Raw genomic sequence first — 17017 nt, 5'->3', positions numbered from 1 at the left:
ATACCAAAGTCATTCAAAATGGTTATTGTTATTCCCTGCTTTGCGTTCAGGGGAATGGTTCACCCGTTGTCAGTATAATGTGACCGGGTGGAATGCTGTGCTGGGTGTCTTCGGCATGGTATTTCAGTGAGATAGCACTATAAAGTCGACATCAGATCCACGCTATCACAAGGAGGCAAATACATCAACATACCTCGTCTCCGGCACACATACACAACACACATGGAGGCACGTCCTTGAACGACCTTAGCTGTTTGTTGATAGGACGTTAAACCCAAACCAATCCAAGATACAGGTTGATGAAGACCTTTGCCAAGTTGTATGGTCATCCTGATCTCATTGGTGAATACTGTATGGTCATCCTGATCTCATTGGTAAATACTGTATGGTCGTCCTGATCTCATTAGTAAATACCGTATGGTCATCCTGATCTCATTGGTAAATACTGTATGGTCATCCTGATCTCATTGGTAAATACCGTATGGTCGTCCTGATCTCATTAGTAAATACTGTATGGTCATCCTGATCTCATCGGTAAATACTGTATGGTCATCCTGATCTCATTGGTAAATACTGTATGGTCATCCTGATCTCATTGATAAATACCACATTTCTTTGTTTAATGTGAAGGAGGTCAATGCGTTTAAATTATGATCACAAGTGTGCCGGCTTGTTGTTTTGTCCTCAGTACCCCGGCTCTCCCTTCAAAGACTGACATTACTTGGATACTAAACTTTGTCATCTCAGGAATCCATACATAAGTCATTTGGATTAGGAGAGATGGATAACATTGTTTTATACAAAAGTATAACAAATAGGCAGACATGTTTTTGTTTTCTTTTATTTGCATGACTTCAATATTCAAACAGTAAATTCAATATATATACACAAATGTAGGTATCAACATATATCACAAACACTTCAGTTAAGTTTTGCAAATTACATAAAGAATCGGTTTTGCAAATGTCCTAAAAGAAGGAGAAAATACCATGTGAAAACAAGAACGTTTCATCACGAAACAAACACTGTAAAACGAAATACTACATAAAGTAAACGAAGACTAAAACAAACAGAATACTGCCATAGAGATGGTGGTGGTGGTCTCTTATGTACAATTTCCTACATAAAACAGCTTCCATGTTCTTGAAATTAACAGGCTGTTCAGGTTTTTATGCCATATTTGAGCATGACACACATTTTGTTCCTAATTTGAAATCTGAAATAGTTATTAAAAATTATTTCGAAATTTGTGTATATAAACTAAAAACTCTGATCGGTACAAGTCAGGAACATTAAAGTTAACATCTGGTGTTTGCAAATTTTAGAGAATATCCATTTAAATGTTCATTTAAGATGTTGCTTGTATCAATTTTGTATGAATAATGGAGCCGAGAAAAAAGTATAATGTGTTATTAATAAATCTCAAGGTCAAGACAAGCACTATCAATTTAACATGTTTAAATTTGTTTTAAAGTTTACAGACTGTACATCTATTTAAATTGAAAATTTGAAAGGAAACTGAAAATAGAAAAAGTCAGAATGTATGTACAACAAAAGATGTGTTGTTTCAGTCTACGAGATCTCAATAAAATGTACAGCATAATACCCACAAATAACTTGTTGTACCGTCTACGAGATCTCAATAAAATGTACAGCATAATACCCACAAATAACTTGGTGTTCCAGTCTACGAGATCTCAATAAAATGTACAGCATAATACCCACAAATTGCTTGTTGTTCCAGTGCTAGCAGTAAGATTTTACACACTTCTGATGACTTAGACTATGGTACAACAAGTATATGACAACAAAAATGAATCAACATCATAACATTGTGGTGGCAATTACAGTCATATTGTTTATCTTCCCCGAGTGTTATTCTCAGCAAATGCCAAACAGGACTCTACATCACAACAGTCCCTGAATTGTCTCCCTTGGACGATCAGTACATAGAAGAACACATGTAGTGGAATTATAATGCCTCATCATTTATCACCTACCATATTCACATTTAATAATAACACCTATAGTTTTTCAAAAGTTGAATTGCCAGTACCTTGACGATTTTATTTCTCAAATTTATCACAAAATGATTTAATCTATATACACACATACAACTCTGCAAATACTGGATATTATAGAATTTTTTAAAAATTATTTTCACACTAATTCAAAATTTTCGTCACCTTTTAAAAAAAATATATCATAAAAATGCATTTTTCTTTATAAATGCAATGAGAGTCGAGACTGATAGAGTGCTTTTGATGTTGTAACTTTAGGAGGAATATGAACAATTTGCTTGCAGAACCCCCCCCCCCCCCCCCCCCCCCCGAGATTATCAACTAGCTTATGCACTAGAATGAAATTGAGTGAACGAGATTGCATAGCAGTAATTGATAACTGAGACCAGATCTTAGCAGTGTTTTGCTAACAGTGTGATTTACACACAAATGTCACATCTCATCACCATCACATGAACAGTTCGTTTTGGACTAGAATTTCATGCTTGTCTTCATTAACAAAAGAAAGCACAGCGTATGCCCAGACTGATTGGTTCCTGTCTGCTCTTATATCAGGACTTGCATCCAATCAGTACCGTTCAAGTCATCTGAGAATCAATGGCGGTCAATTGTTCTGAAAAGATCTTGGGAATCTGAATTCCTTGCATCACATCGTGATAAGCCTTGTGTGACTGGTCAACACTGACCAGGGAATAGCACCTTGGTATACAGACTTGTGTGACTGGTCAACACTGACCAGGGAATAGCACCTTGGTATACAGACTAGATCCGGTTCACGTGTCCTCCCCCGTGTTTATGCGGTTGAAGTAGTACAAGACGCCTTCATAGGTAGCCATCATAATGGCAGTGTTCGGAATCTGGCGCACCAGCTGGGTACAGAGTCCTCCGTACATACCCTTCACCCCACCTTCCTTACACACCTGTTTTAATGTCTGTATAAATGTCTGGTACTTGTTGCCATCCTCACGCAGCCGGGTTCTCGCCACCTCTGTTGACAAAAGAGTGGTGTGTTTTAGTAAGAAAACTATGTGACTTGAAATTGATTATATTTTTCCATACAAATTACCATGCTACCAAGTGTATATTGTAAATTCAACTATCCAATTAATGTTTATTATGCCACATCCATTTGTATATGCAATACATATACCGGTCATTGTTACTTTTAATACAAATATACATACATTCCCCCAAAAAAGTTTTTTGACAAACTTTTCTGTTGTGAGAAGCATTTCAAATTTTGTCTAGTTGACATTCAAGAGATGAACCATCTTCTTTACCCCGCGTTTGTCAGGATAATATGAAAGCAAGTTCATGTTTTGATTCTAGAATTCTAAAACGCTTATGATTTGTTCAATATACTGGTTTTAACATAAAAATAACAAACACTAGTTCCATATCTTTGCTTACCGTGAGGATATGCTATGCAAGTAGCAACAGTTTTTGACATGGCTCCAGCGACCATACAACGAAAGAAGCTGTTGATAAATGGTTCCTCGCCACCGTTTCTGTTATAGCTGAGGTTGTCCTGGCTTTTTAATCGCTCCTTCAGAGCTTCGTAGATCACAAAATGGATGACAGTTTCTGTTATGCCCACATAGGAAGCAGTGATGCCCTTGTAGAAACCAGCTATCCCATATGTTCTGTAGGTGTTCTTGATGCATTCTGTACATGTTAAGGAGTTCTTTCTCCTGAAAGAAGAAAACACAAAACATCTTTACACATTGCAAATAATTTCATTTCAGTCATTGAATTTAATTAATAGCTTAAAGGTTGAAAAAGATTGAACATTAACATAAGACATCAATTATGTTGCAGTGCAAATTATTAATTTCCGCGGCTTTGATTAACAGTATTCGTCAGAATGTGTCAAGATGACAACAACGCAAGACGGCTAGTTTTTAGAGTGCTTTTTGTGTTTTGAACCCTCAGTGCTGGACAACGCAGGATAGACTACTAGTGCGGCTGGAGTTTTTGTATGCTAGTGTGCTGCTCAGCATGGGCTAGACTGCCAGTCTAGGGGGCAACTTGTGTCGGTCGTTTCTGGGACAGCTTTTGATAATGTCTACACCAAATTCAGGGTAACATCTTTCTTTGAGAAATAATATTTATTTGCACTAATATGTTGTCACTGTCGACATTTTCCTGAGCCTACATATATAGCTATACCAGGTGGATAGAGAAATAGTTCCCTCAATCAGAAGACAATGTAAACTTACTTCTGATCAAGTTGGAGTTTGGTCTTGATAAACCATATTGGATTGGTAGTTGTACACGCACAGAAACCTGAAAAATACAAACATAATATTTGGTTAAACATTTTGGTCTAGCTAAAATAATTGTTGTATTAAAGCACAGGCAGGTTATATAAGGCAAGGCTATTATAAGATGATAGTTTGTTAGGTGTATAAATGAATTATTATGGGATGGCAGGGGTAACATTTCTCACTTCCACTACATCCGGTTCAAAGTACATGTAACCCAGTTTATTAGTTTCATAAAGGTTTGAACAAAATTTTTCCATCATGGAGTAAAAGGGTGTAATATATATCTGCATTTGAATATCCTTTTAACTAAGATAAATTCTTTATCTTCAGCACCATCATAACTTTGCAAAGTCATGCTTGGCTGATTTTGCTTTGCAATGATGTAAATCGTTTAAAATTGCCTCAATAAATACATCATTATGAAATAATGTGCTGTGTATATATTAACATTATATATAGTGGTATGGGGCTACAGGTAACAGTCTGCTAACATCACAAATGTCATCAATCAACGCGGATAAGCTTCTCATGAATGACTCGTAGCGGCACACACTTTGCCTACAGACAAATTACAAGTTTGTAATGTAGTCACCAAACTCAACTTTCATCATCATTTCAAATGTTTCAGGTATTGCATGCATGGTAAAACTAGTAGCAGGTATTGTCTGCAGACAAGAATTCCTTGTGGAACCTGATGCATACTAGATATGATTTCAGTAATCCTTTTTCACACACGCACATTTGTTTATGATGGACAACTTTACAATATTCCTATATATAACACTCGCAAAACAAGCAAAGTGTCCCTCAATTACTGTTGTTAGCACAAGTTCTGAAGGCAGATTATGCAATAATTGTCAGATTTTGATCAAAAGGAATGAGTTTTCTATATGCGAAATGACAAATTTCTCTAGAAAGATTTCAAAATTCTTATTAATGATTTTATATCAACTGATCAACTCAACTGACTAGCATTGTATTGGTTAAAAAATGTCATTTTAACAATGTCATTAATTAGTCGGCCAAGATTATCCTACTTTTGGTGGTGGTAGTAGTCTGAACATTTTTCTCATTAAGAGCCTGGGAGCACTTGTATAAAACATCTCACAGTTAAGGAAAATCTCAAGCAATGTATTGTCTATGGGAAATCTTAGACTTGAGGAAATATCAAGAGTTGAGATGTTTTATACAAGTGGGCCCTGGTAATGTAGTGTGGTTTTGAAGGAAGAAATCAGCAGAATTTTCATTTTCTGTATTTAACAATGGTAATATTGTTCTAACTACCCACTGAAAGCAAATATGGCACTGCTTTTAACCATCTATCATATGCACATACTACCAGTTAATCAATGTAATCTAGGATTTTCCCTGTGGAATTACAGTAGCATAATTGACTTGCTTTTTTATTTACAAGAAATTAGCTTTCATCATTGACAGGATAACTCACAATGACATTAAATTTCATTCAACATATCATAAATCAATTTGAAATATAATTTGATCACGCTGATTTTATAGAATCCTGGTTCTTGCAACATGCAAATCTTAAATTCTGTTCATACTACTCTGATTTCAACCCTTCGGACAGAAATATGAAACAACTTTTGATTTCTTTTCAAAACCCACAGATCACCCAACAGGTAAAACTGTGAGGTAGCACATAGATGTTCAAACCAATTACCTCGACCCTACTGCCCTCTGGTGAGAGCGGATTACCCTAGGGGCAAATGACTACACCTCAATTATGGAGATGCACTGTCCAAATTTCTTTTAGGTGGCGTTCAGCGTGAATGCCCATCGTTGGGCAGGTGCATCAGAATCTGAAAAGACTTAGGTTCAGGAAACGTTCTCCAGGCACGAAACATGCACACGAATGATTTTTGTGTCAAATAATGAAATACAATTACTTTCCCTACAAAATTGTCTGGAAATAGCATGCATTGATTTTTTCCCAGAAATCTCATGAAAGAAATATTTAGACATTTTTGTATAGTTTACCCTTAGATTTATATAAGAAACACAAATGTTTGGGGTTAAGTATAACAGTATGATACATATTCAAACAGACAAATGTTGTTCTCCGATTAGAGTATACATACTTACTTGTATCATGAAAATATGTGGGCAACACTTTAGTCATACTAGGAATATTTTGCCAAATTCTGGATTACTGTCTCAAAGTGTCTGTTTTATTTAGTAAAGCTGATTGAATACATATCTCTGGAAACTATTAGGTTCTATTTCAACTCCACATTTGAATTATCCTGTTCAGATCCTGGTGTAGATGAAGGCCTTCAGTACTGTCAAGGTATATATAAATTGCAACTATTGTTGTCTGTAAGAGCTAGAGCTTGGAATGGATGATTTATCACTAGGTACTTTATTGTTACTTATCCAACAGAGTGTGCATGCGAACAGACGTAAATACTGTTGACCCGAATGTGCATGCAAAAAGATGAAAAATAACGAGTATAGCCACACCACTATATGTGCAACAGATATGTTGACCCGAGTGTGCATGCGGACGGACGTAAAAAATCCACAGTATCTATTTAATTCTATGGCTACTTTGATGTAAAACTTGATCCTACAATTCATCATATATATCCCCTATGCTATCCTGCTCAAAATGTGAAAATTATGTGTAGTTTAGCTCATTCACCCCTGAAGACACATTTGAACTTTTCCAATTCAAAGGCTGGAATAGTTCATTATGAAATTTCAGGGGTGAATGAGTTAATGCCTTTTGTATTGTGTATATAATTGACAGAAGGAAAAACATGATGTCTATGTGTATACATTAGGAAATAGAACCTACTCGGCACAGAGCCAAAGTCTGATCACCTTTCAGGTCAGTGATGGAATTTTACAGTGTTATCTACAACTAGTCCTATGTAAATAACTAGTCCTACGTAATACCCCACTATCGCTACCTATAGAGCAATACCTGTGAACCCGATAATGTAGTTAAACCTATTATCTGTTGTTAAAATACCCAAATTTTGGATCCTTTTACAGAACAGGTCTAATGATATTTCTATGAAACAAATTTTCTTAATCAGCTCTATTGAACTTAATGAAAACCCATGCTCAACTCGTTTAAAAGCAATTCATTAGATACATTTAGTTATATTCTTAATGTATTGAAGGGAAAAGTTAACTGTCAGATTTATGACATGACAGAGATTCAGATATTAAGAAACTATTAACAGATTCCCCAATCTTATACTATATAAGATTGTGTAGACTTCGCAGTCCCTTATCAGAGTCCAGTATATATAGACGACCCAGAAACCATGTAACCTACATGATTTATCACCGATATTCCTCCAGACATGTACTTAGTCAAGCCAAGCATAAAATATTATACGAACATGAATTATCAATTGTTAAATAAATTTGGGTCTTGTTGTCAAGAAAATTGGCAAAGTATTCCAGAGAAAGTGAAACCCACCTATTTGCTGAAGTCGTTTTATATTTCACTGGTATAAACGTACCTGCAGTGACAGCAGAATAGATGTGGACTAGAGACGTATCAGGGTTCATCCGTGTGTTCAGGAACTTTTTCATGTTGGCATAGGAATAGAAATATATAGCTCTGAAAGTTGAATAAATAAAATAATTACTTCAGCTGTCTTATAAATTCAGATTAAAAGATTTGAGACAGTTTATTGTATTGCTGGGGGTACCCCAACACAGCAGCTACATGTTGACCGACAACTACTGTATGCCTCGCACATCAAACTTTCTAAGCCGTTTTCACAGTATGAAGGAAAGAAAAGGGACTTGATACATGAATGATGAAACAAACTGTCATATTGCATGTGTTCTTATATATATATATATTAAGATACATGAAATACTCTCTCATAAAATTACAATACAAGTTTATTTAGAGCATATTATTTCACTACAATTTAATGCCCATCCCATTTCTTAAATTTCCACTGAAAAAAACCCATTCTCATGTTGAATTTCCATCCAATTGTCATATTTGTTTTTCTGATTGGATTACTGTTCCTAATCTTAAATCCAACACTCCCTGGCCTAGCCTATAGGTGAATATGAGAAGCATACGTGCACTAGAACATGTGTATTTTTAAGACCTGCCAAGTCAATATAATCTAGCCCACAATCCCTTTTCCTATACACGGTTATCAAGTTATTTATAAATTTGACGTGCATATATACTGTCCCGATTAATTGTGGTGATACAAGCTAAGTTGAATCATACTATGATTATACAACTTTCAATAGGTTTTGATATCAATGGAGTTAATTGCTCATATATCAGGTCCAGTACACTCTGCCGATTGATCTATATATATATATATAGCTATAAATTATAGCTGTATTGAGCAAAGTCGCATAAAACTCAGGGTTTATGGTTATAATGTTGACTACGAAAAGCATACATAGATTTTTATTTTCATTTTTCAGAAATGTAAAATTTCTGATTTTTTTTACATCATTACTTTTTAAAAAGAATATTTATATTTAATGTCTTTTGCTATCAACCTAATGATAACATCTTCTTTTAAAAGCGACTTTGTGTCGTTTTCCTTCAAAAAGAAAATCACACGAAAATAGCTCAAAAGTCCTATTTCAGATATAGGCCAATAGAGCTAATATAGGTCTTTACAGCTATATAGCTCAATCGACAGTGTGCTGGACCTGTATATGTTTTGAAACTCAAATTACCTTGATGGAATGACGCCTACTAAGTTTGGTCCCAGGCCTTTGAATAAACCTTTCATACCTTCATGGACGACAATTTGTCTATAAAATAAAAAGAGCATTATATAAAAAAATATTATATTTTATATAATAACATATACATAAGATATTGCCGAAATTTTGATTGTCAAAGCAATTATTATTTAAATAGTGGACGGAAATACCAACAATACAGTAATTGTCATTATAGTTACTGGGCCTGATTTTATGTGAAACATGTTAATGACCCGCGTTACGTTTGATATATTCCGTCTTTGTGTATTGCAGTTATCTTCTCTTGTGAACAGGTGAGAAAGTTACGTTGTTTTCTCAAAAATTGTTGACGTTAGTCTCCCAAATAAATGATGTAACAATCGATACCTGCTCACAAGAGAAGATAACTCTGCAATACGCAAAGACGGAATATTAAATTGAAAGAGATTATTGAATGTAGAACTGCAGGCCTCATTTATTAACTATGACTTATAAGAGGGTATAGCATAAGCCTGCATTTAGACAATACAAATGCCTTTGTACATTTATATTCTATTGCTATTTACCTGTTGTATATATATATATATTGACAAGTACCTCTATACATCAGTCTATATTGAAACCCACCTGAGACAGAAATATAATCCAAGGGAACGACTCCTTGCATGCACCAATGCAGCCTCCGAAACATTAGCAATAGTCCCAACATTTCGAACTGTCACAAAAGTACCACTAGCAGCGGGATGGAATGTCGAATATTTGGGCACAAGACATGTTGGCCTAGCAGTTGATGTTGCTGTTGGGTAATGGAATGTACTGATGGAAGACTGAAGTCTTGTTTTAACCACTTCCAACGGACATGTCAGCACTGCTCCTGCTGTTCCTCCCAGGCTATTTAATAGAAATTAGAGAAATTAGCATTAACATGATCAATTCAGACCTTTTATAAGCAAAACTATTTAAGTTGATGTCTACCTAATTCCACAAATATGACATAAATTTCATATGTTGACTCTCGCAGAAGTTTTAATACATAAATAAATGAGATGCACATTTTTTCAAATAATTGGGAGGAGACGAGCCATTGGTTTCAAACTTTATTTATTATTTACAACTATGGATATTGGATATGTAAACATTCCACATGTTGCGTTCTAAGTTTTAGCATTCCTTATACACTAAACAACAATAACAAAACCCGAATCGATGCTTCACGCGACAAAGCTAACAGTTCTTTAAACAGGTCATACCAGCCTGTGACGACGTGCGGTCATATTATGAGCTAGGCCTACCTTGATTGACCCATAATACGCTACCACATGGAAATGCCGGCTACGTTATCAATATATTCAGACATTTACCAGAACGACTGTCCTGCGATAGGAAAGCCACTTCATATACTATAGAATACACGTTAGTGTCTAACCCTAGACATGGAGAATAACACCAGAATCATAAGAACATGCAGAAATCTCCCGAGTCTTCTGGACCGATATGTCGGTCACACGTGTTGTTATTTGTAAATAGTCTGGAAATTTCCATTAAGAAGAAATTGCAGTTATGATAAGATTTTAATAATATCTGCAAGTACATTTAACCGAAATTATTTATAACCATATTTCAATCAAAACATACATAACAAAACAAAAACAGCTCAGAATTTTAAAAAACAATAGAGAAATGCCGCCGAAAATGCCTTCTGTGTGTAAACATGGCCGGCCGTCCTTATTTTGAAAATTCAGCATTGCAAATATACTGCTTTATGAAATATCCCCGGAATATATGCATTTATTAAACACAAACTAACAAACATATTTATTATAACTTACCCTCCAGCAGCGAGGTGGATAAGTTGATCATTTGACGCCATGTACGCTACACGATGTTTACTTTTCGAAGCGTAAACGAAATATGACATACCCGATCGGTGTGCAACCAAGCTACTTTGTGTACTGTGATTTGATTGGCTAACGGCTTACAAGGCAGAGGAAGTTTTTATCACGGCGTGTTCACGTGAACGTTCGGTTCGAAGATGACCCACATGACAGCGACTGTCAAATCGAACAGTAACGAAATAATTCTGTTCAATTAACATTAAAAGTGTTTATATTATTAGATGTATAGCAAGGCAAAAAATTGTAGCTACATGTACGACTAGACATGTTAGTATCGGATGACTTGCGAGTCGATTTATATGGGTCAAATGAGATTTACATAATCTTCAATATGAAGGTCATATTCTCAATTATTTGGTAGACGTAGAAATGATAACTGTGCTAACAGTGTCCATAAAGTAGCATGTCAAACATCATCGAAACGTCTTCAAGGTACAGACTGCACCTTGTAACAAATCTATAAAAATGGCGTTGACTGAATTTGTTACCTACTTTGGACCGGATCGTAACATTTGATTAGCGAGGATGTGATTATATATGATAAGAACCTTGCCTGCGGGATGATATATATATATATATATATAGCCTATACACTATACAGGGAGCCCATTTCCTAAATAGTCCTATATATTTGGACCATTCCTGCATTTTTCCTTTACTTTGCCACGGACTTTAGAATCTAATTCTGTGATTTTGCTAAAATTCCTATAAATTCCTAAGTTATAATTCAAAAAATATCAAAAAAATCACTCACATTGTTCAGAATTTCCAAAATGGAGTAGAGTTTTGAGAATTAAAAGAAGGCCTACTTAAACAATACATGTACAAGATGATATTCCATGTACTTGAGATATGTCAAATATAAACGTGAAGGTTGTATAAGTTAAATCAACAATATAAATCAATAATAATATGCCTGAACAACAGCTTTTTGATGTACATTGGTCAATTATTTTAATTGTTTGTTCTTGTGTTATAAGAAATTAATGTTATGTCAACGTGCATTTTTAGGTATTGGTTAAGGTTTTTTATCATTTTTTGTGTGTGAATTATTAGATCACCACACCACCATGGTGATGCAGTTGGCTTTATAAGGTTGAGGCATTACATGGAGTGTTAGCAATGTGCTAAACCATTATTCATATTCTAGAAGCCAAAACAACTTACTTTAAAATCAACCGTGTGTTGATCATTTCATGATGCTTTACTAATATATGGTAATATTCGGTTATTCACTGCGTGTAGCCAATCTTTTGTTTTGTACTTACATTGTACAACAAAAGTCAAAATGTAAAGATCAGATTAGCATCCTACAACACATTAATAGCAATCTACAACACATTAATAGCAACCTACAACACATTAATAGCAATCTACTACACCATAATAGCAATCTACAACCCATAAATAGCAACCTACAACACATTAATGGCAATCTACAACACATTAATAGCAATATACAACACATTAATAGCAACCTACAACACATTAATAGCAATCTACAACACATTAATAGCAACCTACAACACATTAATAGCAATCTACAACACATTAATAGCAATCTACAACACATTGATAGCAATCTACAATACATTAATAGCAACATACAACACATTAATAGCAATCTACAACACATTAATAGCATCGTACAACACATTAATAGCAATATACAACACATTAATAGAAATCTACAACACATCAATAGCAACCTACAACACATTAATAGCAATATACAACACATAAATAGCAACCTGCAACACATTAATAGCAACATACAACACATTAATAGCAATCTACAACACCATAATAGCAATCTACAACACATAAATAGCAACATACAACATATTAATAGCAACATACAACACATAAATAGAAACCTACAACACATTAATAGCAATCTACAACACATTAATAGCAATCTACAATACATTAATAGCAATCTACAACACATTAATAGCAATCTACAGCACATTAATAGCAACCTACAACACATTAATAGCAATCTACAATACATTAATAGCAACCTACAATACATTAATAGCAACCTACAACACATTAATAGCAATCTACAACACATTAATAGCAATCTACAACACATAAATAGCAACATACAACATATTAATAGCAATCTACAACACATTAATAGCAATCTACAACACCATAATAGCAACCTACAACACATTAATAGCAACATACAACATATTAATAGCAACCTACAACACATTAATAGCAATCTACAACACATTAATAGCAACATACAACACATAAATAGCAACCTAAATTAACCTTAATTAACATCACACATGGTTTTGAAATTTAAAACAATACATTTTCATAAGTTTGTCATTTTTAAATGCTCAAACAAATAGAGAAAAACAGAAAACCGTAGTTCGAACTCAAATATTAGGATAGATTATATGGATAAAGGAACTATTTTTATGGAGGACAATGAAAAAAAAACCATCAAACGAATAAAACCATGTTATCCGGAAAGGTAAGTGTCTTGCGCTTCATTGATGACACCGCCATGTATATCTAGGTCAAATCTCGGTATTGTTACGTCCTCATAGCGAGAACCGGAGTAGCGACAACAAAACAACAAAGAACACTATACATTTATCACAACTAGAAACATTGACTTTAAATAACAACACATTTCATATTATAAAAGAACGTCTTTGTGACATATTCAGACAAGAATGTTTTGAAGAACAATAATCAACCTTCTCCAAAAGGAGCATTGTATCATTATGTGAGTAATATTGGTCACCAGTATTATTTGTAAAAACCTGTAAATATAAATGATTTAAAACAAAATGTGTAAAATTCGAATGTCTGCATATAAGTTAAATATTGAGTTTGGCAGATAAAACAGAAATGAAAGACGAAACAGATTGTGTGCATTATGTGACCTGGATGATGTCGAGGATGAGTTATATTGATATAAGGTCGAAACTAATTAAGATATATTATGTAAGACATACAAGCATGTATAAATTAATTCAACTACTTACTTTATCGGACATAAGACATTTTGGCAAGTATTTAAAACAAGCAAACAAAAGAAGATCTGAGCTGATTTCTGGTTAGTGTTCACTCTTCACGGTGTGTGTGTGTGTGTGTGTATCATATTGTATGTTGTCTTTGTATCATGTTGTTATGTATATATTCCGTCTTTGCGTATTGCAGAGTTATCCTCACTTGAGAGCAGGTATTGATTGTTACGTCATTTGTTTGGGAGAGTAACGTCATCAATTTTTGAGAAAACGACGTAATTTTCTCACACAAACCAATGACGTAACAATCAATACCTGCTCCCAAGAGAAGATAACTCTGCGATACGTAAAGACGGAATACGCTATATCTAATAAGTCAACCGATCTAAAGTAATCAAGAACTTAAAATTGAACTTCTTAACACACGAAGCAATATCCTTTTCCCCAATGAGATCTGACAGCGATCAGCATTACCAACACTGGCGGCTTACTACGAAGCTGTACGATCAGCTATTCCGTCTTTTCTTATTGCAGAGTTATCTGCTCTTGTGAGCAGGTATTGATTGTTACGTCATTTGTTTGTGTGAGTAGCGTCATCATTTTTTGAGAAAACGACGTAATTTTCTCACACACACCTATGACGTAACAATCAATACCTGCTTCCCAAACCTACAGTGTTTATATGTCTAGTTGATTCGGTATACAAGAGCTTGCTCTGAATATCTTGAATTTCATGATAGATGTCGATTGCTCACGCAGGAACAGGTTTAACAGACTAGTGTCGTTGATATCATGCGCAGAAAGTATATACGATCGACGAAGTCAATACATTTCTTGTTTTTGGAAATTTGAGTTGAAAGACTTGGCTTCGTTGTTTGCCAAGGACAGCTTTTATGTCACCATCAAGATATCGCAGAGAAATATGCTAGATCTAAAAAAAAATGTGGAATGAAGTTCGACATTAAAAAAAAGAGAAGCTCATTAGAGAGCATTTTGATTTTGTTGTCGCTACACTCCCAGGTTCTCGACGTGAGGACGTGACATAACTTGAATTTGACCTAGTTTTACATGACGGATGTCATCGATTAAGCGGAAGACGCTTACCCTTCTGGAACACATGGACTTATTCTCCTTGACTTTTTCCAAGGGTCTCCGTATTAATTTTTCCTTTGTTCATATTTTGCCTGAGTTTTATCAATTAAGTTCAAATTATGATTTTGTTAACACTTCGATATTCTCTCTTTTTTACCCCGCGTCCACCATACCTTTATAGCAATAAAAGCAATAAACATAATTTATTGTTACCATCATGAACTCATTTGATTTTTTTTTCTCACAGTATAATGTCGTTTTTTTATATTGCCAATTAGTATGCATTGTTGTGTTGTTTTCACTACACAGTAAGTTAAAGGACGTGATATGACCTGGATTTGACCTTGATTTACATGGCGCATGTCCACCTAAATCTGTCATTTGTTCAGATTCCTCTAAGATTAAGTGATTTTGAGATGGACTTATGGCGTTGTTTACATTTCTTTCTGTATAGAATACTAAAAGAACAGGCGTGGATTATAAAACAAACTGAAAGCAGATATATGGTTTACTGCCGTGGACGTTATTGCTATAATGTTTAGTCGTACCAATATCCTGGAAGAAGGCTTATATGAGTTTGATTGCCTCTTTGTAGGCACTGCACCTTGATGAAGTCTACCTGGAACAGTGTGGGAACACCTGGACCTCTGACGTCAATAGTTTAATTATTGTGTAGTTTTAGAGTTTCATTAAGTCGGTTGGTTTCAGTTTATTTAACGTTTGGAAATAATGCACTTTCTCCCACTTCTTTTAGTAGGTGTTTTCTACGAAAATATAAAGAGTAAGAAAGATCAATAGGGAGCGATTCTGGAGAAGAGTACCTGATCTATCTTACTGGCACCATTTGTATTCCACACTGGGGCAGGTTGAAACTGACGAATTCTTCAATAAATTGATTGCAGCAACGACCTTTGATTTTCATAAAATCAAATACAAAACAAATTTTAACTGTAATTATTCTATGTTGGTTTTATTAGTGACTCCATAACTCTAGGAGGTTACCATGTGACGGAAATGAACAATTAATTAACAAGATCAAGATATATCTATTATGTAAATGTTATGTTAATGTGTTGACGCCAAGGGAGTTGACGTAATATTTATCTTCAAGCAAAGTAGTATCACGTATTGTAGAAATATTAAAACGTTGCGGTTATGATTATAGATTACGCACATAATTTATACTAATAATGAGGGTACTTATTATTTATTGTGTTCAATTACTGAATTATTATTATATATTCGTTACGCGAAGAAAAGCATTTTGTTTCATTAATTTTCTTCACCTATATGTAAATAGTTCGGTATTATACAACGAAGCCGATTTGAATAAGAAGCTATTGGATGTATGTTTAAATGTGATATTTTTCAAGTATGACGTTTCTAGAGTTTACCATGTTGAAATATCTGAATGTAGCTGTAGAAATCCTTGTACAATACTATAATTTCTTGTTCTTATATCCTCGTCATATAATATTCAAAGGCATAAATTAATTTAAATAATTGATTCTTTAAACATGGATGTTTGCGTTGACAGCATCCACGCGAGGATGTGACATTACATGGATTTGACCTAGATTTACAATGTGTGTATTTTCGATGGACGCTTACCCTTTCGGAACTCATGGTCTCTTTATCCTTGTAATTTTTCAAGGGTCTCCATGTATCTCTTTCTTTTGTTTATATTTTGGCCTAGTTTTATTGTTTCGTTTTGTACGAATATTGTTTTGTGAACACTTCGCTATCCTCTTGTCGTAATTTGTCTCATTGACGATTATTCTAAAACAAACTGTTGGTAGCAAACTTTGGATGTTTCGTTAAGAAATCTAGAAATCACAAGAGGTTTTGTAGGAATTGATAGGCTAATGGTGAATTCTTTTTATTTTGATATTTCCAGAGTATCAGCGATTATGTTTTCTTCAGTTTTAATATTTTCTGGGTCTCAGCGGTTTCCTTTTGTTTTAGGTGTGTTGGGGGTGGGGGTTCTGAGCAGTTGTGTTTTCCTGAGCAGTTGTGTTTCCCTGAGCAGTTGTGTT

At 34.5% G+C, this 17017-nt stretch overlaps 1 protein-coding gene across 2 annotated transcripts; it reads right to left on the bottom strand.

The window, feature by feature from the left end:
• Positions 1-825: 825 nt before the first annotated feature.
• On the bottom strand, positions 826-10934 carry LOC110450334 (solute carrier family 25 member 36-like). 2 transcript variants are annotated; one of them, XM_021497817.1, is made up of 8 exons: positions 10828-10934; positions 9626-9889; positions 8990-9067; positions 7786-7886; positions 4241-4307; positions 3432-3712; positions 2771-3009; positions 826-2720 (listed from the first exon to the last, which is right to left on the bottom strand). In XM_021497817.1, exons 1-7 carry the CDS (start codon positions 10914-10916, stop codon positions 2795-2797), a joined length of 1095 nt encoding a protein of 364 aa, XP_021353492.1. In that variant the 5' UTR covers positions 10917-10934; the 3' UTR covers positions 826-2720; positions 2771-2794. The 2 variants fall into 2 exon arrangements, with proteins under 2 accessions (XP_021353492.1, XP_021353485.1); XM_021497810.1 differs by having other exon boundaries at positions 826-3009.
• Positions 10935-17017: the final 6083 nt, after the last annotated feature.

Source organism: Mizuhopecten yessoensis, unplaced genomic scaffold (assembly GCF_002113885.1).
Source record: "Mizuhopecten yessoensis strain PY_sf001 unplaced genomic scaffold, ASM211388v2 scaffold523, whole genome shotgun sequence".
Lineage (NCBI taxonomy): Eukaryota > Metazoa > Mollusca > Bivalvia > Pectinida > Pectinidae > Mizuhopecten > Mizuhopecten yessoensis.
Note: the sequence above shows the minus strand (reverse complement) of the source record. Positions and strands in the feature narration are given on the sequence as shown.